This window comes from Geotrypetes seraphini, chromosome 5, assembly GCF_902459505.1.
Source record: "Geotrypetes seraphini chromosome 5, aGeoSer1.1, whole genome shotgun sequence".
NCBI classification, from domain to species: Eukaryota; Metazoa; Chordata; class Amphibia; order Gymnophiona; family Dermophiidae; genus Geotrypetes; species Geotrypetes seraphini.
In genome coordinates this window covers 211720062-211746819 of record NC_047088.1, presented here as the reverse complement: position 1 = coordinate 211746819, position 26758 = coordinate 211720062, and the positions used below count along the sequence as shown (strand labels likewise).

General features: G+C 42.2%; 1 protein-coding gene across 3 annotated transcripts in view; it reads left to right on the top strand.

Annotated features, from left to right (window-relative positions):
* Nucleotides 1-26758, top strand: part of SLC4A10 (solute carrier family 4 member 10) — a 337291-nt gene that overhangs the window by 199686 nt on the left and 110847 nt on the right. For all 3 annotated transcript variants that reach the window (XM_033945953.1, XM_033945952.1, XM_033945954.1), the window contains exon 11: nucleotides 2374-2474. In XM_033945953.1, the coding sequence (XP_033801844.1) occupies nucleotides 2374-2474 (101 nt within the window). The remainder of the gene's footprint in view (nucleotides 1-2373; nucleotides 2475-26758) is intronic.

Here is a 26758-nt window from a genome sequence, read left to right as displayed (position 1 = left end):
CTCCACCACCTCCCTCAGGAGCGCATTCCAGGTATCAACCACCTTCTCCATGAAAAAGAATTTCCTTACATTACTCTTGAGTCTACTGCCCCTCAACCTCAAATTATGCCCTCTGGTTTTACCATTTTCCTTGTTCTACTTTAATAACTTTCAAGGAACTAAGGAACGAAATAGCAGAGCCATTTCGACAAATATGCAACCTATCCTTAAAAACTGGAGAGATCCTGGAGGACTGGAAAATAGCAAATGTCACGCCCATCTTCAAGAAGGATTCAAGGGGTGACCTAGGAAACTACAGGCCGGTGAGCTTGACCTCGGTCCCGGGAAAGATAATGGAAGCGCTGGTTAAGGACAGCATTTGTGAACACATTGAAAACAATGGACAGCTAGAGTCGAGTCAGCATGGCTTCTGCAAGGGTAGGTCATGCCTTACAAATTTATTGTACTTCTTTGAGGGGGTAAACAGCCAGGTGGATAAAGGGGAATCTATAGACATTTACCTTGACTTCCAAAAAGCCTTCGACAAGGTACCACACGAAAGACTGCTTAAGAAGATATGGAACCACAGGGTGCAAGGGGAGTTCCACTGATGGATCAAAAACTGGCTGGCGGACAGGAATCAGAGGGTTGGAATAAAGGGACATTACTCAGACTGGAAATGGGTCACGAGCAGAGTTCCGCAGGGATCAGTGCTGGGACCGCTCCTGTTCAATATCTACATAAATGACCTAGAGGTGGGAACAAAATGTGAGGTCATTAAATTTGCGGACGATACCAAACTATACAGCAGGGTTAAAACCATGGAAGACTGCGAAGATCTCCAAAAGGATCTAACGACACTGGAAGAGTGGGCCAAAAAGTGGCAAATGAGCTTCAACATAGGGAAATGCAAGGTCATGCATGTGGGGAAAAAGAACCCGATGTTCACTTACAAAATGGGGGGATCACTACTAGGGGTAAGTAACCTTGAAAGAGACCTGGGAGTGATGGTAGACACAACACTGAAGGTGTCGGCGCAGTGCGCCACAGCCTCAAGGAAAGCAAACAAAATGTTGGGTATCTTTAAGAAGGGTATCACGACCAGGACGAAGGAAGTCATTCTGCCACTGTATCGTGCAATGGTGTGGCCGCATCTGGAATACTGTGTCCAGTACTGGTCGCCGTACCTCAAGAAGGACATGGCAGTACTTGAAGGAAGCCAGAGAAGAGCAAATATGCTGATAAAGGGTATGGAAAATCTCTCATATACTGACAGATTGAAACAGTTAGGACTGTTCTCCCTGGAGAAGCGGAGACTTAGGGGAGACATGATAGAAACCTTCAAGATCCTGAAAGGCATAGAGAAAGTAGACAGGGACAGATTTTTCAAATTAAGGGGAACCACAAGTTCAAGGGGGCACTCGGAGAAATTGAAAGGGGACAGGTTTAGAACAAACGCTAGGAAGTTCTTTTTCACCCAGAGGGTGGTGGATACATGGAATGTGCTTCCAGAGGCTGTGGTAGACAGGAGCACATTACAGGGCTTCAAAGAAGGTTTAGATAGGTTCCTAGAGGACAAAGGGATTGAGGGATATAGATAGGTGTAGAGGTAGATTATAGGGATAGGAGTAGAGGTAAGTTATAGGAATAGGAGTAGAGATAGGTTATAGAGCTAGTCAGGGACCACTGCTCAGGCAATGGGTCTGATGGGCCGCCGCGGGAGCGGACCGCTGGGCGAGATGGACCTCTGGTCTGCCTCAGCGGAGGCAACTTCTTATGTTCTTATGTCTGAATCGTATCTCCTCTGTTGCTCCTATTCTCTAGGGTATACATATTCAGGGTTTCCATTCTCTCCTCATACTTCTTCTGGCGCAAACCTCCTACAATTTTCTTCGCTCTCTGGACTGCTTCAAGTCTTCTTATGTCCTTTGCCAGATACGGTCTCCAAAACTGAACATAACACTCCAAGTGGGGCCTCACCAACGGCCTGTACAGGGGCATCAACATCTTTTTCTTCTACTGGTTACGCCTCTCTTTATAAAGCCTAGCATCCTTCTGGCAACAGCCTTGTCGCACTGTTTCTTTGCCTTTAGATCTTCAGACACTATTACCCCAAGGTCCCTCTCCCCATCCGTGCATATCAGCCTCTCACCTTCCAGTACATACAGCTCCTTCCGATTACTAATCCTCAAATGCATTACTCTGCATTTCTTTGCATTGAATTTTAATTGCCAGATATTAGACTATTCCTCCACCTTTTGCCGATCTTTTTTCATGTTTTCTACTCCCTCCTTGATGTCTACTCGGTTACAAATCTTGGTATCATCTGCAAAAAGGCAAACCTTTCCTTCTAACCCTTCAGCAATTGAACTGTATGTTTTTCTTTTAATGCAGGAAAAGCGCAAAACACCAGGAGTACCAAATGGAACAGCAGCACATGGTGAGCTGGCAGAGCATGGAGGACACAGTGGGCCGGAGCTGGAACGAACTGGAAAGTGAGTTGAAGGTGGCTTTGACTACAGTGTGTGTGTGTGTGTTTTACACCATGGGCCATGTGCAACAGATCCAGCTTCTACTAATTTCTGTTACAAAGCTTTTGCACCTGTAAGAACAAAATTGCTCCTCTAAGAAGAATTAATTGTATATACAATAAGTGGGTTTGCCCCTATTTTCAGTTCATTTGCATTTATTAATCATATTTTTATAGTATTTACAGATTCCATTTTCTGTGTTAGTGACCAAGAGTAAAATTACTGGACAAAGGGCAAAGGGAACCCAAACTGGTCTCCTTTGTTTAGGCACACAGATAATGAACAATACTCAATAATACTTAAGTCACTGCAGTTTAAGTGGTAATGAGATGCAAAAACATGCAAATGATACACCTTGAGTGATGACAAGGCCCCAAAATCAGCATAGAATAAACCTAGTTTTTTGCTAGGGTTAGTTTACTGCCTAGGAACATCAGGCCGCAAAGCCGCATCTTGATGCTCCTGGGATAGTAAAGCGGAACCCTCCAGCTTAAGGTTCCCCAGCTCAATCCCCATCCACAAAGTCAAGCCCCCCTCCCCCACTTTCATTTCAAAGCTAGCTCGTGACACCTCAAAGGGCTACCTTGACATTATTGATGGTCCAGGTGGCTCTTCATGCAAAAGTGATGTCCAGTCACTTGTCGAGTCCATTGCTGACCACAAATGGTACCTCTAGTGGTAATCTCATGCAACTACCACTAGGAGTCATCATTTTGGATGTGGTGCTGCTAATTAGGATTGCTCCTGCCCAGCAACCAACTGGATTACCAAGTAAGGTCCCTGAGAACTTCTCTGTGGGGAAGGGAGAACTTGGGTATAAAAAAAAGCTGTGGGTGGGTGAATTGTGTGTGGACTCGGGGAGGATGCAGCTGGGAGTGGGGAATTGGAAGAGGGAATGCCACCTTGGGGGATAGAGAGGGAGGACGGTATCTGGAGGGGGGAAACTGAATGGAGAGGTGGCGTTACATGTAGAGAATGACACGGGGAGCGATCCCCGCAGCGAACCGCTGCGTGGCTGCGGTTTGGCTGCGGGTTATGGTGACCTCATTAGCAAATCGCCGCAGACGCGGGGACAAATCCTTTCACCGCCCGCAAAAACGGTGAATAGATTTGTCCCCGCAGGCCAATGTCCCCCCTTCTAGGAACCGCTATTTACCTGTGTTTCACCGTGCTCCTCATTTGTCAGATCAACCCTTCCTGCCAATAGAACCCGCCCCCCCGACGATCGCCCTCAGCCCTTCATGCCGACAGAACCAGCCCTCCCCAACGATCGCGGCAGGAGGGTACCCATCCCCTCCTGCCTACCCCAACAGCCCCCCCGACGATCGCAGCAGGAGGATATCCAACCCCTCCTGCCAGCTCCCCAACAGCCCCCCTATGATCACTGGTAGGAGGGTGCCCCACCCCTCCTGCCGGCCCCCCCAACGGCCCCCTATATCGCCAATAGGAGGGTGCCCAACCCCTCCTGCCGGACCCTCCCCCAACAAACCCCGCCATCCCGAAACACCACCCTTAGTCTTACTTTCCAAGTTGGACCGGACAGCTCCTCGCTCGTCTGGCCAGCAGGCCTGCCTCCGTCCAAATGAGGCGGGCCCGCCCCTCCCCTCCCCTGCCTAATCCACAGGATCCTAGGGCCTGATTGGCCCAAGCACCTAAGGCCCCTCCTATAGCGGGAGTGGCTTTAGGTGCCTAGACCAATCAGGCCCTAGGATCCTGTGGGTTGGGCAGGGTAGGGGCGGGCCCGCCTCATATGGACGGAGGCAAGCCTGCTGGCTATACATGTGAGGAGCCGTCCGGTCCAACTTGGAAAGTAAGACTAAGGGGGTTCCGGGGTGGGAGGGTTCGTTGGGGGGGGGGTCCAGCAGGAGGGGTTGGGTACCCTCCTGCCGGCGATCTTAGGGGAGGCCATTGGGAGGACTGGCAGGAGGGGTTGGGTACCCTTCTGCTGCGATTGTCGGGAGGGCCGTTGGGGGGGGTCTACAGGAGGGGTTGGGTGCCCTCCTGCCGTGATCGCTGGGGGGAGGGGAGACTTGCAGCCCATCAGAGCCAGCCTTGATTGAGCTGTAAACTAGAGAGTGACACGGGGAAAATATTTGTCCGCGAACTTGGTCCCCATCCCTGTGAGCTCTGTCTCCGTGAGCTCGGGCCCTATCCCCATCCCATCCCCACAAACCATCTCATCCCATTTCAACAAGCCTCAAATAGTTTTATACTGAACTTATTTTATTCAAGTATAAAAAGAAACAATATTCTATACAATTGTCATTTTATAAATTAGAGCTTTGGCTGCTGAACTAGAGGAAGAGTTTTAAAGTTTTAAAGAATGTTTCCTTTATACGTAAATAAAGAAAAGTATATAAAATCGTACCCGTTTGAGGCTTTTATGTATGCAGCGGTGACGGTGACGGGGCGGTGAATGGGGTTGCAGTGGCGGTGACGGGGCGGTGAATGGGGTGGCAGTGGCGGTGACGGGGCGGTGAAGGGAATGGCGGTGACGGGGCGGTGCAGAGGATGGTGAGACAGGGACGGGACGGTGACGGGGACCAATTTTTTCACCGTGTCATTCTCTAGTTACATGCACATCAGGCTCAGAAACATCAGGCCACGGTTTTGTAGCTCAGTGCTCCTGGGCACCTAGAATAATGCTGCTTGTGAGGTAGCATTAATTTTTTCACAAATTCAATACATTAGGTTCAAACAATTTTCCAAAATGTTACTCACCAGCAGTGGGTTTCTACCCTGAAGATCCCCATTTGTCATAAAGAGTGGAGAAAAAGCCTCAAGTTAAACTATTCACATGGCAACCATAAATGATTTTAAGCTGTTGTTTCTATTCTCATTGGCATAAAAAAACTCACACCCATAAAAGTCACAATCAGACAGGGATAATGCCCCACTGCTGTGCACCCAAAAATCTAAATTTGATTTAGAAGGAAAATTGCACTTAGCTCTGACATGTGGTGTGAAACGCTATAGCTGCACCGTGCTGCTCTCTTCATTGTCGCTAGAGTCGCTGAGAATGCAGCAGCAAAAAACCTTCCAATAGCAACACGGGAGCTCCAAATCTCTCCAACAAAGCCTTGGTTCACCAAAATATGGCTTCCTCAGAGATTCTCAAACTGCTACTCCTTCCCTCATAATACTGAGCTTTTTTTTTACCATAGAATTCAGCAACTTTGGGATATCAGGATCCCACAGATTGCTGAATTCCACAGGGAATTGCGGTGTGGTAAAAGCTGAACTTGATGAATTCCCCCTTGAATCATTATTACATTACGAGGAGCTGCATGATAATCTTATGAGACTGGGATACAAGGCATCTACATGGCAGCTGAAATTTAATGTGGGTGAGCGCAAAGTGATGCACACAGGGACAAATAATCCCTATGTATAGGTACATAACGCTGGGTTCTGTATTAGGTGTCACCACCAGTGTTCCCTCTAAGCGGGCGGGTGTTGTGAGCAAACTTTTTTCACCGTGAGCCAAAAATATCGGGCGCCAGCAAGTTATGAGCCAACTCGCCCGATTCTCCTCTCGCCGCCCTGCCATCTGCCGTACGCCTCTTCCGATCGTGCGCTGTGACGAGAAACGTGTGCGCTGCGATGTAATATTTTGTGCGCCAGCGCACGCCAGCGCAGCTTAGCGGGAACACTGGTTCAAATGGTTTTATTTATTTCCCCAAATTTATTTTTGTTATACGCATTGAAAATATTTGATATTGCGTTTAAATCAAAATCTCAATAAACTTGAAACGAGTGCCCGTGAGATTGTGGGAGGGTTAAATACTCAAAACTTAGAAGTTTTTGCTACGCCAGCTTTCTGGTATCTTTACATACAGTGGCGTACCTAGCATATGTAACATCCGGGGCCCATCATTTTTTGGCACCCCCCCCCCATCTGTAAGAAAAACATGATTTTTAGTAACAAACCACACGTCACACATGAGTACCTAGGAAAAGGCAGCATCTTACATATTGCAGTGAGCAGTACATCAATACACCCATTGTAAAACTAAACAAGCCAGACCAGCACAGATCAATCCTACACCGTCAATCCTAACAGAAAACCATGTCTTTCGAACACACAGAACACAGAAAACACCTTCGCCTAGTAAGGAATATGTAATCACAAACTAACCCCTCCCTCTTTTACAAAACTGTAGTGTGGATTTTAGCTACGGAGGTAACAGCTCTGATGCTCATAAAATTCTGAGCATCAGAGCTGCTACCACCAAGGCTGGTGCTAAAAACGCTTCACAGTTTTGTAAAAGGGGGGATAAAATAAAAATACATAGACAAAGGTTAAATTGAACCAGCAAGAAGCTGGACTCTGCATACAATGCTTCACAGAAACAGTGACACATGTCTCCTAAAGCAATAAATAAATAGAAATTTTTTTCTACCTTTGTCTTCTGTGGTTTCTCCTTTCCTCATCTTCTTGTAACTCTCTTCCTTCCATCCACTGTCTGCCGTCTCTCTTCCCCTATATGGCATCTTCTCTCCTTCTATGCCCCTTCCAGAAACTGTATGCCTCCCCCTTCCATCTCTCCTTTCACCCCATTGGTCTGGCATCTCTCTCCTCGCCTTCCCTCTCCCACACCTCTCCTCATAGTCTGGTATCTCCCCTTCCCTGATTCTCTGGCATCTCTCTCCTTTCCTTTTCTTCCATCTTTCGCTCCCCCTCCATGCTCTCACATCTCCCCCTTCCTTTTCCCTTATACTGGCATACCTTCCTCCTACGCTCCAAGCCCTGGCATCTCCTTTAATTCCCTCCCTCATCTTCCTTCTCCCTCCAGCTGGGTACCGCAACACTCTTCCCTGCAGCTCTGCACTTCCCCACAATTGCCATGCTTCGGTTCCTCTTCTTCCTTCCTTCCTCCCCCCCCCCCCGCGGGACCCTGCGGCACCATCAACTCTTACTCCCTCTAATGTCGGCCCTGCAGCTCCAGACTTCCTCGCACCTTCTCCCCTCCCCCTTTGGATCGCTATTATTTTAAATGTTATAGCCGCGGAGCTGTATCCATCAGTGGAGATGTCTAACCTCGGCCTGCCCCGGAACTCTTACTGCAGCAGACGCCCGTCTAGGCAGGAACAGGAAGTCACTGTTGCAGTAAGAGTTCCGGGGCAGGCCGAGGTTAGACATCTCCACTGATGGATACAGCTCCGCGGCTATAACATTTAAAATAATAGCGATCCAAAGGGGGAGGGGAGAAGGTGCGAGGAAGTCTGGAGCTGCAGGGCCGACATTAGAGGGAGTAAGAGTTGATGGTGCCGCAGGGTCCCACGGGGGGGGGGGGGAGGAAGGAAGGAAGAAGAGGAACCGAAGCATGGCAATTGTGGGGAAGTGCAATCCCCCCAATGCGTCCCCTTACCTTACCTCCCCTTACCTTTGCGACGCGTGTGTGCGCTGTGAAGAGAAACTTTGCGCTGCGATGTAATATTTTGTGCGCGAGCGCAGGCCAGCGCAGCTTAGCGGGAACACTGGTCACCACCCAAGTAAAGGATCTTAGGGTAATACTGGACAAATGTACTGACCTCCTCAGCTTGTTGTATCATAGCAACCAAAAAAGCAATGAGAATGCTAGACATTAGGAAAGGAACAGAAAACAAAAAATGAATAATATCATATTGCCTCTGTATCAATTCATAATGCAGTTTTAGTCATCTCATTTCAAGAAGGGTATGGCAAAACTGGAAAGGATACAGAGGATAGCCAAAATGATGAATGAAATAGTTTCCTTAAGGCACTTCAGCCTTAAGGTCAAGAACAGTGGTTGAGATGAGACATGACAGAGGTCTATAAAATCATGAGTAGGGTGGAATGGAAAATAGGGAATGGTTATATACTTTGTCAAATAGTTCTAGGACTAAGGTACAATCTTTGACGCTAATAGCTTCACATTTAGAATAACTCATACTATACCATACCGTACAGTTTCTTATATGCCTCAAAATTTCAACAAACATTCAATGCGGTTTAAAAACAAAATTTCTACAATCAAAACAATTAAAAATAACATGTAGAGAAAACAAATATGTCTTCATTTTCCTAAAATAGTAATAAGAATCAAGTTGATGCAAACCTAACAGCAAACTATTCCAGACTGTAGGACCTTGAAATTCAAAGGTTGATTCGTATAATTTTGGGGGGTCAAACATGTTCACAAAGGGGATAGGACAATTTAAAATAACTGTGCAGATCTTGAATAATAAAAAGCTAGAAACATTATTGTCAAAGACAAGCCCATAGGAGTTTTCTCCACATATAGCCTTATGGACCATTTAAGCGGTCTTAAAAATAATTCTCTTTTTTAATGGTAACCAATGTAATGCTCTTAAAAATGGACTGGCCCTCTCAAATTGATTTAACTGAAAAATCAACCTGGCTGCTATATATTGAAGCAATTGCAATCTTTAATATTCCTCCTTTGTCACACCACAACAAGAGAGTTGCAATAATCTAAATATGGAAGTAAAACTGCCTGCACAGCAATCCTGAAACTAGTCTGACTTAAAACACATCTTATTATTCTTAATTACTTCAACCTAAAAAACATTTTTGTCCCTGTATTATGGCCTTTTGGAAATCAATTTGGTCCCAAATTAATGGCTTATTAGAAAATCATGTAGCTCTATCATACGATACAATTCTATTTGGAACGTCCATGAGAAAAAAAAAAGTCAAATTTCTTCTAATAATAAACTTTTATTAATAATGACAGGAATTGCCATTCAGCATATTACTAGAAATTGGAAAGATTATACCAGACTTAATTACACCTTCTGGTGGAACTCATTATGCCATATATACAAAATGGAAAGGACAATTGCCATTCAAAAAGGAAATTATAACAATTTCAAAAACATTTGGGGACCATTGACAACATATTGTAATGAGTAGGCACCTTTATACACTAAAGTATATTTAGAATAATAGGGAAGGGGGATATATTGATTCATTATTGTTTTATTATTATTTTGAACACATTACATGTATGATACGTTTGATTTGCATTATTTGTAGAGAGGGTGGGTTTGGGAGGGATATAAAATATGTATTGAAATAATAATATAAAATAATTTTCAAATGATGTATAGGAATTAAAGGATGTAATATTGTTCACTTGGTGTAAGATGAAAAATGAATAAAGAATTGGAAAAAAAAAAAAAAAAAGAAAAATTTCTTAACTAAGGAATTAATTTGATCAACAAAAGTTCATCCTGATTCCAAAATAACACCTAATACATTTGATGTTCTTTCAATGCTAAGTTTTTTACCTTTAGTCAACACCAATTCAGTACTTGGCAATGAATTATAATCGCCAAACCAGAGCACCCTAGTCCACACACGCAAATCTTCAATAATCATCTTTATATATTGTAAAGTACTGTATCATCAAAAGAATCTGTAATTGGACAAAACTGAAAAATATCATCTGCATAAGCAAAAAGGGCTGGATCTGTTCTTTGGAATTCTACCAGAACATTAGCTGGAGCTGCTAAGGAGAATGCAGCGATTGCAGGGTAGCGTACAGAGTAGTGCCACTCATGGGGGAGGGGCACATACAGCGAGCATCAGTCATAGGGTGTGTGTGCAGGAGAGCAGCTCTGGTCAGCGGGGGAAAGGGGGGTGCAGGAAAGCAGCACCTGTCATTGTAATGGAATTGCAAAAGCTCTGGCTATCTGGTGGACTCAAATATAAACCAAGACCCCCATTTTTTGGCCAAAAAATCTCTGTTTAAATGCATTTTAACCTTTTTCCTATCGTGTGTCCCGGATGACGGGACATTCCAAAAATGTCGTTGCCATCGTGGATAAACAGTCTGTATGGACTAATAAAGAGCCAGGAACACAAAATATTTGAATTTACACACTTATGACTTATTTACATTATGTTTACAATAGCCGTAAATGATAACGGTGAATAATACAAAACTTTGCTAAAATAATTACGATTGGAACCAGCGTAACGTATAATTTATTACGATAGGAAAAGGTTAATGTACTTAGCACCCTTATGTGAATTCCTTTCTAACTCATGCATGTTATGGTTTGGCTATTTCGAAAAACCAGGCTGATGAGGAATGTCTCCAATATAATTTTGAGAACCACTGGTTTATATTTTTCCTCGTGGATTTCAGGCCTGAAATGAAACAGATTTGTACATAGCAGGGAAATGGATGTATGTGAAATGAGAGGAAGGCAGTAGCACTGAGACACAGTGAAAGTAATGGCTCTTTGTATTGTTTCTAGGTTGTAATTTAATGCATCCAGAAGATTCATTTTCCTAATCACACCCTTTTCAGAACAAAGGACTTCAATTTTCTTTCTTGTTAAACATTTCTAGTTTGTCTTGTTTTAAAAGATACTCCTCTCCTTCCACCACCATATGATCAGATAATAAGACCCTTTCAAGTGTGAGAAATTATCAGTTGTGAAGGGCTTCCCCCCCTTACTTGGTTTTAAACCAAATTTTATAGCAATGGGGTCTCCTTTCATTAAAGGAAAAAGCTCTTCCAAATGACCTCAGTAAGTGACCCCATGTATTTTGCATTTTTTGAAATTACAGTAACGGACAGTAAGGTACATTCTCTGTACTTCTATCTAATACAGAGTTAATCTGATTGAAGAAATGCCTACCATATTTGAATACCACTTGACTTGAACTCAGATTTGGAAAAGCAAGTAATTAAATCTGAAATCCAAATGTTAATTGAGCAACAGAAACCAATGAAGGCTTCTCATATTAAGGTTGGAACTGAAGTCTGGAATCTGCTGTTTGCGGCTGAGTGAGTCATCCCATAAAGGAGCAACGCAAACACTTTCCTCCAACTTTTCACTTCCACTTGGAAATCTCTCTTCTAGACTCATTAACTTTAAGATAAAATTTACATCTCTAGGATAATTTCAACATTTGGGGGAAAATTCTATAAGTGGTGCCTAAAGTGTAGGCATCTACATTAATAAAACTCCATTTCAAAATTAGAGTTAATGGCATCGTTTACTCTAACTCCTGAAAGTTTTCCATTAAATTCTGAATCTAAGATGATAATTTCTGTACAAGAGGAGTCCAACTTAGCAAAGGCATCCAACAGTATGGCCAGAGTAATTAAAGGTTTTACTACTAAATTTAATTTGGTGAATTCTCCTGATACCGGTCCATTTATTTTTTTTTTATTCAATTTTTCTATCCTCCCAGGGAAGCTCAGAATGGATTTACATGAATTTATTCCAGTACGCAAGCATTTTTCCCTGTCTGTCCTGGTGAGCTCACAATCTATCTAATGTACCAGGGGCAAAGGGGGAGATTAAGGACTCCTTTTACTAAGCTGCGTTAGAGCTTTAACGCGCGGATTAGCATGCACTACATTGCCACGCGTGCTAGACCTTAACGCTAGCATTGAGCTGGCATTAGTTCTAGAAGCATAGCGCGTGATAATTTCCTGCGTGTGCTAAAAACGCTAGCGCACCTTAGTAAAAGGAGCCCTAAGTTATTTGCCCAAGGTCACAAGGAGCAGTGTGGGTTTGAACCCACAACCTCAGGGTGCTAAGGCTGTAGCTCTAACCACTGCGCCACACTCTCCCCAGTTGGGAGGTACCCCCAAAGGATCTCTTCTTCAAAGGACACCAGCTGATTCAGCAACTTCTGCAGCAACTTTATGGGCCTGTATGGTACTGTCGTCATCCAATATTTCAAGACAAAGCGCTTAAGTAGGTAGATACTTGGTATTTCAGCTTTTACTTCACCCTCATTGATGTAGATATTCTATGGGGGACTATATTACATAGTAACATAGAAGATAAAGACCCAAATGGTCCAATCAGTCTGCCCAACCTGATTCAATTTAAATTTTTTAAATTTTTTCTTCTTAGCTTTTTCTGGGCAAGAATCCAAAGCTCTACCCGGTACTGTACTTGGGTTCCTACTGCCGAAATCTCCGTTAAAACCTACTCCAGCCCATCTACATCCTCCCAGCCATTGAAGCCCTCCCCAGCCCATCCTCCACCAAATGGCCATATACAGACACAGACCGTGCAAGTCTGCCCAGTACTGGCCTTAGTTCAATTTTTAATATTATTTTCTGATTCTAGATCCTCTGTGTTCATCCCACGCTTCTTTGAATTCAGTCACAGTTTTATTCTCCACCACCTCTCTCAGGAGCGCATTCCAGGCATTCACCATCCTCTCCGTAAAGTAGAATTTCCTAACATTGCTTTGAATCTATCATCCCTCAACCTCAAATTAATGTCCTCTGGTTTTACCATTTTCCTTTCTCTAGAAAAGATTATGTTCTACATTAATACCCTTCAATTATTTGAACGTCTGAATCATATCTCCCCTGTCTCTCCTTTTCTGTAGGGCAGTGATTCCCAACTCTGTCCTGGAGGACCACCAGGCCAATCGGGTTTTTGGGATAGCCCTAATGAATATGCATGAGAGAGATTTGCATATAATGGAGGTGACAGGCATGCAAATCTGCCCCATGCATATTCATTAGGGCTATCCCAAAAACCCGATTGGCCTGGTGGTCCTCCAGGACAGGGTTGGGAACCACTGCTCTAGGGTATACATATTCAGGGCTTCCAGTTTCTCCTCATATGTCTTTTGGCGCAAGCCTCATATCATTTTCGTCGCCCTCCTCTGGACCGCTTCAAGTCTTCTTACGTCCTTCGTCAGATACAGTCTCCAAAACTGAACACAATATTCCAAGTGGGGCCTTATCAATGACCTGTACAGGGGCATCAACACCTTCTTCCTTCTACTGGCTATGCCTCTCTTTATACAGCCCAGCATCCTTCTGGCAGCAGCCACTGCCTTGTCACACTGTTTTTTTGCCTTTAGATCTTCGGACACTATCACCCCAAGGTCCCTCTCCCCGTCCGTGCATATCAACTTCTCTCCTCCCAGCACACACGGTTCCTTCCGATTATTAATCCCCAAATGCATTACTCTGCATTTCTTTGCATTGAAATTTACTTGCCAGGCATTAGACCATTCCTCTAACTTTAGCAGATCTCACTCTTTTGGGAACTGAGCTACAATACCACTCCATTGCATAATTTACATTTGAATCATATTTCTAGGAGTTATTATTATTAATAATTTAATATTATTATATCTTCTTGAGCTAATCGGTGCATAAGGCAGCCAATCACATCTTCCAGAATTTTCTGTGATTCATCAACTGCTTCTGACCAATTGATATCTAGCTTAGTAAAGTTCTTTTCAACTTATGACACTAGGCCTTCCTGAACCCTCTTTTTCCTCCTAGTTTCCAGGTCATGGCTTGCCTTAGTGTGTACTGCACATCCATTCTTTGTAGGTGCCCAACCCTTATAAATCACTGTTGCTTTAGTATCTTACTAACTGATAGCTGTTTATTTGTCTCTTTTATCACTTCAATTTTAACCTTGTCTTACCTTTTGACATGTATCACAATACTATTAAACAAAGTTATTAGCTTTTTATTGTTCCATATCTTATCTAATCTATTCATGACTGATGCTACTTTACCAGATCTAATTTAAAATTCTTCCTGGACTGTGTAAAGCACCTTCTTCCAAGGGTATACCTCTCTTAATTCATATTATTCTTCCCTATAGATGTTATTTTTCTTAACCGAAAACTTTACTCAATCCTCATACCTTATATACTCAGATTTGCTGTACTCCCCACTACCTTCAACTTTTTATATGTATAACTAATCTCTCTCTGTAATTTTATATACCTGACAAGTGTTATTTTTTTTGTTTTGCGCTTCTTCCAGAAGCCTTTGTTGTATCACTGTTTTCATAACCATAAAACCAATAAAAAATGTTGTGAACAACAACAACAAAAAATTCTTCTTGGACCACACTATTGAAATAAGTGAATTTTGGCTCTTTTTCTGTTTCTGATAAGCTAGTCCCAAGCCTGGAAAAAGAAGAGGGATTTTAGATCTCCACAAAAAGTAAAAGAAAAAAACATTTGGAAACAGGCAATGCTTTGAAACACATTAGACAGCAAGAGACCTTGCCATGTAATGTGAAAAGACATCAGCAGACTGGCTATATGAGGGGCGTTCAATATAGTCCCCTGATAGCTCCATACACTTCATCCACTTTTTCTGCAATGACATTAACCCTTTTGAAAAGAATTCTTTTTTATCTTTCTTTTTCCTTCTTTCTCGTTCCCTCGTTCTTTTTTATCTTTATTTTTCATTCTTTCTCGTTCCCTCTTTATCTGCCATCATGTTTCTATGTTTGACGTTCAAACCAGGATGTCACAGCTTCCTTGGAATCTTGATCACTTGAAAACTGCTTGCTGTCCATGGAGCGATTTCTTCAAAACTCGGAAAAGGAAAAAATCCGAAGGAGCCAGGTCAGGACTGTAGGGGGAATGGTTCAGCTGCTGAAACCCACATTCTTGGATGGCAGCCTGTGATTGTCGTGACTTGCGCACTGGCACATTATCTTGAAGAAGCAACATGCCTGCTGTGAGTTTTCCTCATCTTTTCTCCTTGATTGATTCCTGCAAAGTAATCATTGTGTTGGTGTAACTCTCCCCGGTTATGGTTGTCTTCTGTGACATGAACTTCAGAAGCAGAACATAAGAACATAAGAAATGCCTCTGCTGGGTCAGACCCGAGGTCCATCATGCCCAGCAGTCCGCTCACGCGGTGGCCCAACAGGTCCCGGACCTGTGTAGTAATCTTCTATCTATACCCCTCTATCCCCATTTCCAGTAGGAATTTATCCAATCCTTTCTTGAACCCCAGTACCGTACTCTGCCCTATTACGTCCTCTGGAAGCGCATTCCAGGTGTCCACCACACATTGGGTAAAGAAGAACTTCCTAGCATTTGTTTTGAATCTGTCTCCTATCAGCTTTTCCGAATGCCCTCTTGTTCTTTTGTTATTAGAAAGTTTGAAGAATCTGTCCCTCTTTACTCTCTCTATGCCCTTCATGATCTTATAAGTCTCTATCATATCTCCTCTAAGTCTCCTCTTCTCCAGGGAAAAGAGACCCAGCTTCTCCAATCTCTCAGAATATGACAGGTTTTCCATACCTTTTATCAGACGTGTCGCTCTCCTCTGAATCCTCTTGACTAACGCCATATCCTTCTTAAGGTACGGCGACCAATATTGGACGCAGTACTCCAATGCGGGCGCACCATCGCCCGATACAACGGCAGGATAACTTCTTTCGTTCTGGCTATAATACCCTTTTTGATTATACCAAGTATTCTATTCGCTCTCTTAGCGGCCGCTGCACACTGTGCCGACGGCTTCATTGTCATGTCCACCATTACCCCCAAGTCCCTTTCCTGGGTACTCTTATTCAATAACATCCCTCCCATTGTATAGTTGTACCTCGAGTTTCTGCTCCCCACATGTAATACTTTACATTTCTCAATGTTGAACTTCATCTGCCATTTCGCCGCCCATTCTTCTAGTTTGTTCAAGTCCCTTTGCAATTCTTCGCAGTCCTCTGTAGTCTGAGCTCCATTAAATAGTTTGGTGTCGTCCGCAAATTTTATTATCTCGCACTTCGTCCCTGTTTCTAGATCATTTATGAAGATATTAAATAGCAGTGGCCCGAGCACCGAGCCCTGTGGGACACCACTCGTGACCCTCCTCCAGTCGGAGTAGTGACCCTTCACTCCTACCCTTTGTTTTCTACCCTCCAACCAGTTTCTGATCCATCTATGTACGTCTCCTTCCACCCCATGGTTCTTCAATTTCCGGAGTAGACGTTCATAGGGCACCTTGTCAAAGGCTTTTTGGAAATCTAGATATATGATGTCTATGGGGTCTCCTTTGTCCATCCGTTTGTTGATTCCTTCGAAGAAGTGCAATAAGTTTGTTAGGCACGATCTTCCCTTGCAGAAACCATGCTGGCTGGTTATCAGAAGTTCATGTTTTTCAAAATGTTGATCGATGTTTTCTTTTATCAGTGCTTCTGCCATTTTCCCTGGAACCGAAGTCAGGCTCACCGGCCTGTAGTTTCCCGGGTCACCTCTTGATCCCTTTTTAAAGATGGGCGTAACGTTGGCTATCTTCCAATCTTCCGAGATCTCGCCTGTTTTCAGGGATAAGTTGCAAATTTGCTGCAGTAGTTCTGCTATCTCCTCCTTTAATTCCTTCAGAACCCTAGGATGTATGCCATCCGGACCCGGGGATTTGTCAGTTTTTAGTTTTTCTATCTGCCTACGAACGTCCTCAAGGCTCACTTCTATGGATGTTAATTTTTCTGCTTGACTTCCGTTGAAGAATTGCTCAGGATCCGGTATGTTGGACGTGTTTTCGTTTGTAAATACAGACGAGAAGAACATGTTAAGCCTTTCTGCCACTACCTTCACCACTCCCTTCCTGTCTCCGTCGTCCAGCGGTCCCACTTCCTCTCTAGCCGGCTGCTTCCCTTTAACATATCTGAAGAATGGTTTGAAATTTCTTGCTTCCCTGGCTAGCCTCTCTTCATACTCTCTTTTGGCTTTCCGAACCTCACGGTGACATTCTTTTTGATGCTTCTTGTGCTCTTTCCAGTTCCCCTCAGTTTTGTCCTTTTTCCATTTTTTGAATTAATTTTTCTTATTGCCTATCGCTTCCTTCACTGTTTTGGTTATCCATGCCAGGTCTTTTGTTCGATTCTTTTTGCACCCCTTCCTGAATCTGGGGATATACAGATTTTGCACCTCACTCACCATGTCCCTGAAGAAAGACCAGGCATGATTTACCGTTAGCCATGTTTTGGAAGTGTTCCTAAGTTTCTTCCTTACCAATTCCCTCATTGCTTCATAGTTTCCCTTCCTGAAGTTAAAGGTTGTTGCAATGGATCTCTTGCCTTTTGACACTCCTACCTCAACCTTCATGATCCCAGAAGACAGTTGCCATGACTTTGCCTGCAAATCTTTCTCTCTTGAGCTTTTTTGGGGTGGAGGATGGCTTATGTTTCCACTGCATTGACTCCATTTTGGACTGAGGATCTCTGTGATATACTCAAGTCTCATCTCCAGTCAGCAAATATTGAAAAAAATTCACTGGGTCTTCAAGGAGCATCTCCAAGTTCTCCTGACAGCGCTGGAGCCTCGTGGTCTTCTGACAGGCTTCAGCATTCTTGGAACCCATCTTGCACTAACCTTGGACATGCCAAGCTTTTCATGAATTATTTTCCAAACTGTATCTACTGAGATGCCCATTTCTTCAGCTATTCGGGAAACTTTAATTCATCTGCCAAAATTACATACTCAACTTTTTGTGGAAATTGTTTCCATAGGCTATCCAGCATGAGGGTCATCTTAAATGGACTCTCTACCCCACTTAAACTGATTGTTCCAAAATTTTACTTTGTAAGATGATGGGGCAGACTCACCATAAAGTGCAGTCATGCGTTCATGGATCTCCTTTGGATTTTTCTCTTCTTTAGTGAGAAATTTTATCACTGAACGGTGCTCCAAATCTAGCAGTTTCTTACTTGATTCTCGGAGGTCTCTCCTGACATCCTGTCTCTTGGAATGTTAGACTCACACTGAGCCATAATTGTGCATGAGTAACTTTGAGACATGTCACAACATGACATGCAAAGACTTGTTTCATAATGCTTGCTACTTTCTATCATGCTCAGGTAGATAAGTTATTAAACACCCCTAATATTACATTACATTGGTTATTTCTAACCTGTGCTAGCCTCAAAATTTCAGCGTAGCTCTCAAATCACGGGAACAGGACATCACCCTGTGAATTATAATTTATACCTTAACATCTACTCTTTGTTAACAGCCATCATTAACTACAAACTTCTGGAATAAGTAGGTCTTTAACAGTTTTCTAAATATCCTATAAGATGAAAATCTAATTTCCCATAGTAGCAAATTCCACCAAGAGGCACCCTGATATGAAAATTGTCTAGTTAAACTTATTTTATATCTCACAAGCTTCACTGATGGATAATTCAGCCTCAAAAAATGTCTAGAAGAGAACTACAATAATGAAATTATAGCTAAAAAGATTCCTTGGTATAGAATTCAGTACTCATGGCTAAATTTGTCTCCGAGATTGGATTTTGGAATGCTCATAGTCTCAAAGGGTGTAGGAAGAGGTCAAATGGGGAACAGAGAAGGCAAATTATTGAAACTTCCTAGACAGTTATTAGTTTGTTTTTTTAAGATGGCGTCTGGATAGGTTGTGTGTTGTGGTGCCTTCCGCTATCCTTTTGTTTTTTGTTTGGTTCTACTTTCTCTTATTATTTTTTACCTTATTTTTGCTCTGTTTTTACTATTTTTATGTTTTATTCTTTTAATTTTTAATCTTAGTCTGATCAATCCTTATTTTATCTCTAACTAAACAATGGCTGTTAATGGCAGAATTCTCCAATCTTACTAGCCTGCAGTGTGGTGGCCTGTTTTGGTGTTTTTGGACTCTGTCTGTGGTGGAACTATGCAGTGCGGTGTGCCAGGAGTGCCTCTTGATTTCTGCCACTTTTCCCCCGCTGCTGTCTTTGATCATCTTCATGGAATCACGCACCTGTCTGCTTTTTTGCTCCGGAATCCATTTGGCATTGGCACCATCGGTTTGTGATCATTGTACACATAAGCTCTTGTTCATTATCAATTTAATTGCGGTTTATTTTAAACCTTATCAACCATGGACCCTTGAAGAAGGCGTGTTTACCAAAACATGGACCGTGTCGGGTCCCTTGGTTTGTTTTAAAGGTGGTATTAGTGTCCGCAATTAATATTTGGTATAATAAACTTAGCCTGCATTTTGTACATATTGTCTGCAGTTTTTTCTTGTTTTTGGATAACAATAGTCTAGTACAGAAGGAAAGATGGGGAAAAAACACAAGGTATTGCAATCTACATTTCTTTAGCTGCAGCTTAGACAGTGATGGAATGGAAACCAATTACCGAGAAAGTAATTGCAGCAAGATATATGACTCAGCATGCTAAAGTCACAATTATACAGTGCTATACACCCACAGAAGCTGCTGAAGATGTGAAGGAGGACAGTTTCTACTGCATGCTTCAAGACACCCAACATCCAAGTCCCAAACCATGGTGTTCTGATATTTCTAGGGGCAAAAAAAGCGAAAGGTCAAGCTCTTCTTGACTGGCTGACATGACTGCATACTGTGTACTATTTGGTATGGAGTCACACAGCCAAAATTCTTGTTTGTTTCATGTGATTTTTTAAAATATATTTTTGCCTGATGGTTGTTTCTTTTGGCTATTATTTTATTTCACTTTTTTATTTTTAATTTCTGGTTATGAAGGGCAATTCTACAACAAGTCATTACATTTACATACCAAGAGGCTCATAATCGAAATGGAAATACATCAAAAAACTGGCCTAAATCGGCACTTAGACAATTAGTGAGACAGGTCGTCCAAGTGCCGATAGTCGAACCAGGTTTTAGACGTATTTAAAAATGACCTAGGCCTTCACAGTGCTGCTGAACGACCAGAGCTAAAAGGGGCATGTCAAGAGGAGTGTCAAGGGTGGGATTTGGGCAGGACGTGGGCTGTCCTAGACTTAGGAGTCCTTTTACGAAGATGCGCTAAGCGTTTTAGCGCACGCACCAGATTAGCATGCACTATAGCGCGTGCTAGCTGAAAATATACCGCCTGCTCAAAAGGAGGCGGTAGCAGATAGCGCACACGACAATTTAGCGCGTGCTATTCCACGTGTTAAGGCCCTAACACGCCTTTGTAAAAGAAGCCCTTAGTCGTACTGCATGTATAACTGAAAGTTTTACAACACTGACTAGACGGAACCTGGACGTTGTAACTTAGGCCATCTAAAACCATGTCTAAGTCACAAGAAGGTATCCAAAGTGACCAGATATAAGCACTGCAGACACAAAGTACAGACTCCCACACACTGCCTCCAGAACATCAGCACCTGGCAGCCTGGCATAGGAAAGCCTACTAGAACTGCACAGAGGTGGCTTAAGTGGTCTTAGGGGTGGGTTAGTGAACCAAGGAGAGGAGGACCCAGGCCCATAAGCCACTCTAATCACTGCATTCATGGTGAAATATGAGCGTCCCCTCAAAATCCCCCAACCCTTTTGTACTGCCATATAAGTGGCTCCTGCAGTCATAAGGGCTATTGGGGTGGTAGATAGGTGGGTCTAGTAGATTCTGGTGGTGTTTTGGGGGGGGCTCACCATGACCTATAAGGGAGCTGTAGTGATGTTTATGTAGGACCATTTTTGTGAAGTTTACAGCAGTGCCCTGTAAGGTACTCTGGTGTCATGTCTGGGTCTCCAGTCCATCACTTTTCTGGCCCCTCCTGTGCCTAAAAGGTATTTTTCTAGGCATTTGTGATTTGGACAAATTTTTGGATGAAAATGGGGTATAATGATGGATGACTTAGCAGTCTGGGTAATCAGACGGCTGGATGTACAGTTGAACAATTTTCTAAAAAAATATATGTTGGACATATTTTTCAAAAATGGACCTTTTCCCGTGTCCGACTTTAGGCGACTTGCGACTTAGGCCCAAAATGGACTTAGACGTTTCTTTTGATTATGCCCCTCCAACTGTATAGAATACTGGCATTTAGGTGGTCACATGTATACTTGCCTGCAAAAATAGCATTTGGGTTTCTAAGTGATAGTTTATAAATAAGTGCTCTAATATCCAAAGCGTGTATTTGTAAGGGGGTATTCACATGGGTAGACCATGGGCAGTTCATAGGTTGGGCAGACATTTAGACAAGCAATTAACAGAATACTGCAAGTTGCCTGTTACACGAGGGGCCGCTGAAAAGTTCTCAGCCCAGCCAACAAAGCTGGGGCAGTCTCCATTGAGGGCTGTACACTTAGGCCCAAATTCTGTAACCAGTGCCTAAAGTTAGGCACCTATTTCGGAGGCGCCCAACTAGATAGGCGCCTATCTAAATTGAATAACAAGCTCAATTAAGCTTTTTAATCAGCACTGATTGAAACATAGGCGCCTTTCAAGAAAGCGCGATTCTGTAACAAGGCGCCTCTAAAAATTTAGGCGGCCTTCAAAAAAATAAGCGCTATGCTTGTTAGGCGTGGGCGTGGCTACACGTTAGGCACCTTGTTGCAGAATCACTGCTCTTAAGCGTGCTTAAGCGCTCAGCTAGGCACCTAACTTTTAGTTGTGCCTGGATCTGGCCTATTTCTTGGGCGCCTCCAAAATAGGTTCCGCTCAGTGTGATTCATTAAACAGCACCCAATTTTACTTGAATTGCGCTGAACAGTGCCTAATTAGGCGCTTAACTTTTGGGCGCTTCTTATGGAATTTGCCCTTTAGTCCAGTGATTTTCCACTTTTTTCGTTCCACTGAAAAAATACAAAATGCAAAAAAGTAGAAAATCGCTAGACCAAGTGTATAGCCCTCGTTGGAGGCTGTCCCAACTTTGTTGGTTAGATTGAGAACTTTTCAGCAGCCTCTCGTATTTAGGGACCCTCATTTGTGCCAGGTCTAAGGCAGGTGTAAATGAAGGCACCCAAATGTACACTAGTATTCAATAAGAACATTTAGGTGCCCAAGTTCAAATAGGATAGGTTCTTCTCACCCAATGATATTGGGCCACCTAAATGGAAGAGGCGTGTTGCAGAATTGCCTTGCTAGTATGTGCTATCAGATAGCTTTCCAGGACTTAAAGTCTTTTGCTATGAGTTTAAAGTTAATTAAAAGGTAGGTATTAGATAAGCTGGTTATGATTTAGTTCAGTCTTCTTTCCCTCCCACCCTCCCCAACTTCAGCCCACCCTAGGCATATCTCTTAATTTATATTCAATTATCCCAATTAAGAGGCCAAGAGTATAATTTGTCACCACAGGGTATTTTCATCAGCAAGTGATTCATTCTAAGTTATTATTATTTGAATCCAGTAGAAAGCAAACACAAAATCATAAAGCATACCAAATAATCTTCGTAGCTTAGGCACCCCTACTTCCTTAGCAATCTTAAATAACTAAACAACTCCTATCAGGCCATGCACTGTTACACTCTGGTCATGCTCTTTTATGTACTGTCTACCATACCTTGTATTGTCATGCATCATAATCTACTACCAAGCTCTATTAGTTACCGCAAAATCATATCAAATTCATAACATCACCACCACTTTATGAGGTCTTGTCCTGTCATATCCTATTAAGTATTGCTATGCTTTTTGAATACTATCATGCTTCCCTAAGTATTGTCCTATCATGTCATGATCTAAAATGTACTGTCATGCTCTACATTACTATATCCTGTTATGTTTTATTACACAGGCCAACAACAACAACAAAATTCCTTGATGCCTTCAGTTTTTTGACCTGTTCCTGGGGTTATCTGGGGCACTGATTCAGAAAATTGCATTGGATAGACTGCATCAGCTATAGTTTCATAGATATGGTTGAATTTATTAATTTTTTACTGCTATTTAAAAGATCTCTTCTGCAGAAACGGGATGTCATAACAAGCTTTCTTTCTTGAATGGGAAATTTATGTATTTAAATTACCCACATATTTTTGGGTGTATAATGACCTTTGGTAGCATGAGATAGAATCATACTGTCACCACTACATATAAAGCTAGGCCTGATGAAACAATTTGTAAAGGCTTTGAATAAAGACGGTTCATGTTACTTGGACTTACCATGGAAAGCTGAAGGCAGGAATTTTCAATGAGCTGTAGATCAGACAACTTATAAATGACCCACATTTCATTGAATCAGTGAATGAAATTGAATCATGTGCCTGGTCTTCATTAATTCTTGTTAGAAAAACTTTCTTGGCAACAAGAAGGCAGACACAGTTAGTAGAGGATATGCTCTTTCATTTCAACTGGGCTGGGGTTGAGTGTTAAAGTCCATTATCTGCACAGTCACTTAGATCGCTTTCCAGAGAACCTTGGTGACTTAAGTGAAGAGCAAAGTGAAAGATTTCCCCAAGACATAAAAACAATGGAAGGCAGATACCATGGAAGATGGGATGCACACATGATGGCAGACTATTGCTGGAATCTTATGCGGGATTATCCTGGCAGATCCCACTCTCGGAAGTCTTACAAAAGGGGCTTCTTGTGTGTTGAATGACTGGAAAGTTTGTATTGTAAACGTGTGCTTTAGGTATGAAATAAGTAGATTTTCATGTTGTACACTTTTCTTTTAATTTTTAATATGTTTCCTTAATGCGTAAAAGATATTAATTTAAATACTACAGTAAAATATCCTTTTTTAATGGACAAGCAGAGTGAAGAGTGGTATATGTCACATGTTCTGTATCTCAAAAACTAGAGCCAATAGGAGAAACCTGGTGCCATTTTTGGAATCAGCAGGTCAAATATACCCAGAAAAAGGTCTAACATTTGAGGCACCAAAATGAGTGTTGGCCAGTGTTATGAATGCAAACTTGTAACCCATTCTGAGCTCTTCTGGGAAGACAGAATATAAATCCAAATAAATAAATTCAGATTGCAATCCAATAATGAGATGGATCTCTCCAGTCTTTAGCACTGAGTGCCACATGCACAATGACCTCCCAGTTAGTGAGAGGCCATATTTTATTTATTTACAATTCTTGAAGGATTCCCTATCAAAATACACACTACTTTAATAGCATGCAAAAGAATAATAAAAAATTGTATAAAATAAAATTTATGTAACAGAAGAACATCCATATTATAAAAAGTCCAAATAGACATTTGTGCAAAGGAATAGCTTAATAGTTAGAGTAGCCTGATATACACAAGGGCAAAGCTGGTTCAAGCCCCACTGCAGCTTTCTGCAATTTTTGTAAGTTGAAAGCCCTATAGGGATAAGAAAATATCTACTGTGACTTCCCCTACTCCATTTAGTGGAGAACTGCTCAACTGGAGCACCTCTCTGTAATGTGGACATACCAAGCACCTGGTCTAAATACAGATGTCCATCTTTCTGAACATAGACATCCCTTCTGCAATTGGAGCTGGATTTCTGTGTTTTATCCCTTGCCGAATCCAACCCAAAGCATACCCAGAACATGCCTCCTTACATATATTTAGCAATTTTAGACGTCCATATTCTGGCTTTATAAAATTGGATGTCTAAATGACACTTTTCAGATGTACAAAACGCAAATAGAACCTCTAAAATAAGCAGCATTGAATATCTGGATTTTCTGAAAGCTTTTAACAAAGTCCCTAATAAAGGCTCTTGAGGAAAAAAATAAATCATGAATAAGAGGACATATCCTGTTGTGTACTGTGAAAAGATGATAAACCAAGAGTAAGGTTCAATGGACAGTTCTCCAAATGGAGGGTGAATAATTGAGTGCCACGGGGGATCTGTATGGGAACCCATGCTTTTAATTAACATATTTATATATGAAATGGAAATAAAATTAATGAATGATCAAATTTACAGTTGACTAATAATTATTTGAAGTTGCTAAATAGGTTATAAGAAATTGCAGGAGGACTTTGTGAAACGAAGACTGGGCACTGAAATAGCAGATGAAATTTAATGTGGACAGCTGCATAGTGATGCATGCATGGAAAAATACCCTAATTAGAGCTACATGTTAGGAGTCAAAATTCATTGAAAAGATCTAGGTATCGTGGGACAATATGTTGAAATCTGCTCAGTATATGTTAATAATTATTAGAAAAGTAATAGATACTCTGGTGGAATTCTGCACAACTGTGCAGAATTTGCGCAGTATTCTCCATCCATGCAGAATTCTATACACGCTGATAACATCACATGTGCGCTTATATGCGTGTCATCGCTTCAACATCTAAGTATGTGCAGAGGCTGGGGGTAGAAGGGGCAAAGCTGTAGGCGGAACAGGGCAGGGTTGGAGGAAGAATGTGGCGGGGCCAAAAATCCTTCTTTTTTAAAGAGGAAATATGACTACCCTAGGAAAGAGAAGGTGGGGAGGAAAAATCTTTTTAAATTCACCATGGATTGGTGGGGATGGGGGGGGGAGGGAAAGCCCCCAGCTCACCAGTCCTTTCTCTATGGACTCATCAGCATGGACAGTTTCAGGCTGCAGTTAATCTTAACAGTAGAATCTATTGTAGTTTTGTGTTAATATCCATGTGATTTCCAGGTGACCCGTCAAATACGCACAGGATATTGGTTCTCTGACAATCCCACCCCAACATTGGTGCGCAGAACAAATGAGCCGCCCTATTGCCCTACCTTTTGTCTTCCCGTTTGTGCTCTGAGGGAGGGTTTGAAGGGGAACCCCCCATACACTCCCGCTCTCGTTGAGGGTGGGTGTGGGAAGTACTCCCCTCATAACATAAGAAGCACCATCTCTGGATCAGACCCTCGGTCCATCAAGTCCGGCGATCCGCACTTGTGGAGGTCCCGCCAGGTGTACACCTGGCCTAATTTTTAGTCAGTAACCTATATATACTATCCCGAGTGGTCTATAAACACAATACTAAATAAGATAACTAACTCCACTCAATAAGAAAAGTGCAGGAAATCTACAGATTTATCCAGGAAAAGGCCTCAGAGATGGAACCTATGCACAGTCATAAACTGAATGGATCAGCGTAGCTTATCAGCTCCTTGCTCCAATCATTGGCCAAAAACCTGTCAGTATTATTTATTGAAATTTAGCAACCACACTATTATTAAAACATTATTTTAGAATTTTTATTTTTTATTTTTTTGAATTCTTTATTTTTCATGGCTTTTTTTAGCCAACAACAAACCTCTTTAGGCTCACTATTTTAATATATGTTTCCTAAATATGTCCTATCATTCATTCAATTTCAAGCACTAATCCATGACACTGAGAAAAGTGACTCTAAGGTTATTTTTTAAAGCAGCCTTTAGTTTCAAAAAAAACACCACTTATCTGAAGACGGTAGTAGCCTGAAGCAATGCCGGGGCAATATTAGCTCAAGGAAATGCCGACGCGGCCAGCGTTTCGCGGGTCAATATTTCAATCCGCTGCGTCAGGGCCAAAGTCGAGGCATTACAGGCTTCTGCACACAACTAAAAAACAGTTCAATATCTAATAATAAAATCATTTAACTTATTCAACAAAGCAGACTTACTTAATAGCGATGTCTTATCAGCGATTCTCAGCACAATACAAGATGGCAACAGCGTTTCTTTTATCAATATGTGTACGTAATGACATCACAGCTCACTACAAGTTCTATTAAAGCCAAACAGTTAGCAAAACTACAAGGAGATTCAAAAGAGATTAAAATAAATGCTGCCATTCTATATTCTTATTTAAACCTTTAGGATATAAAGTATCAAGCTGGTTAATCCAGCATTGTTTGTGTTGGGCCAAATATC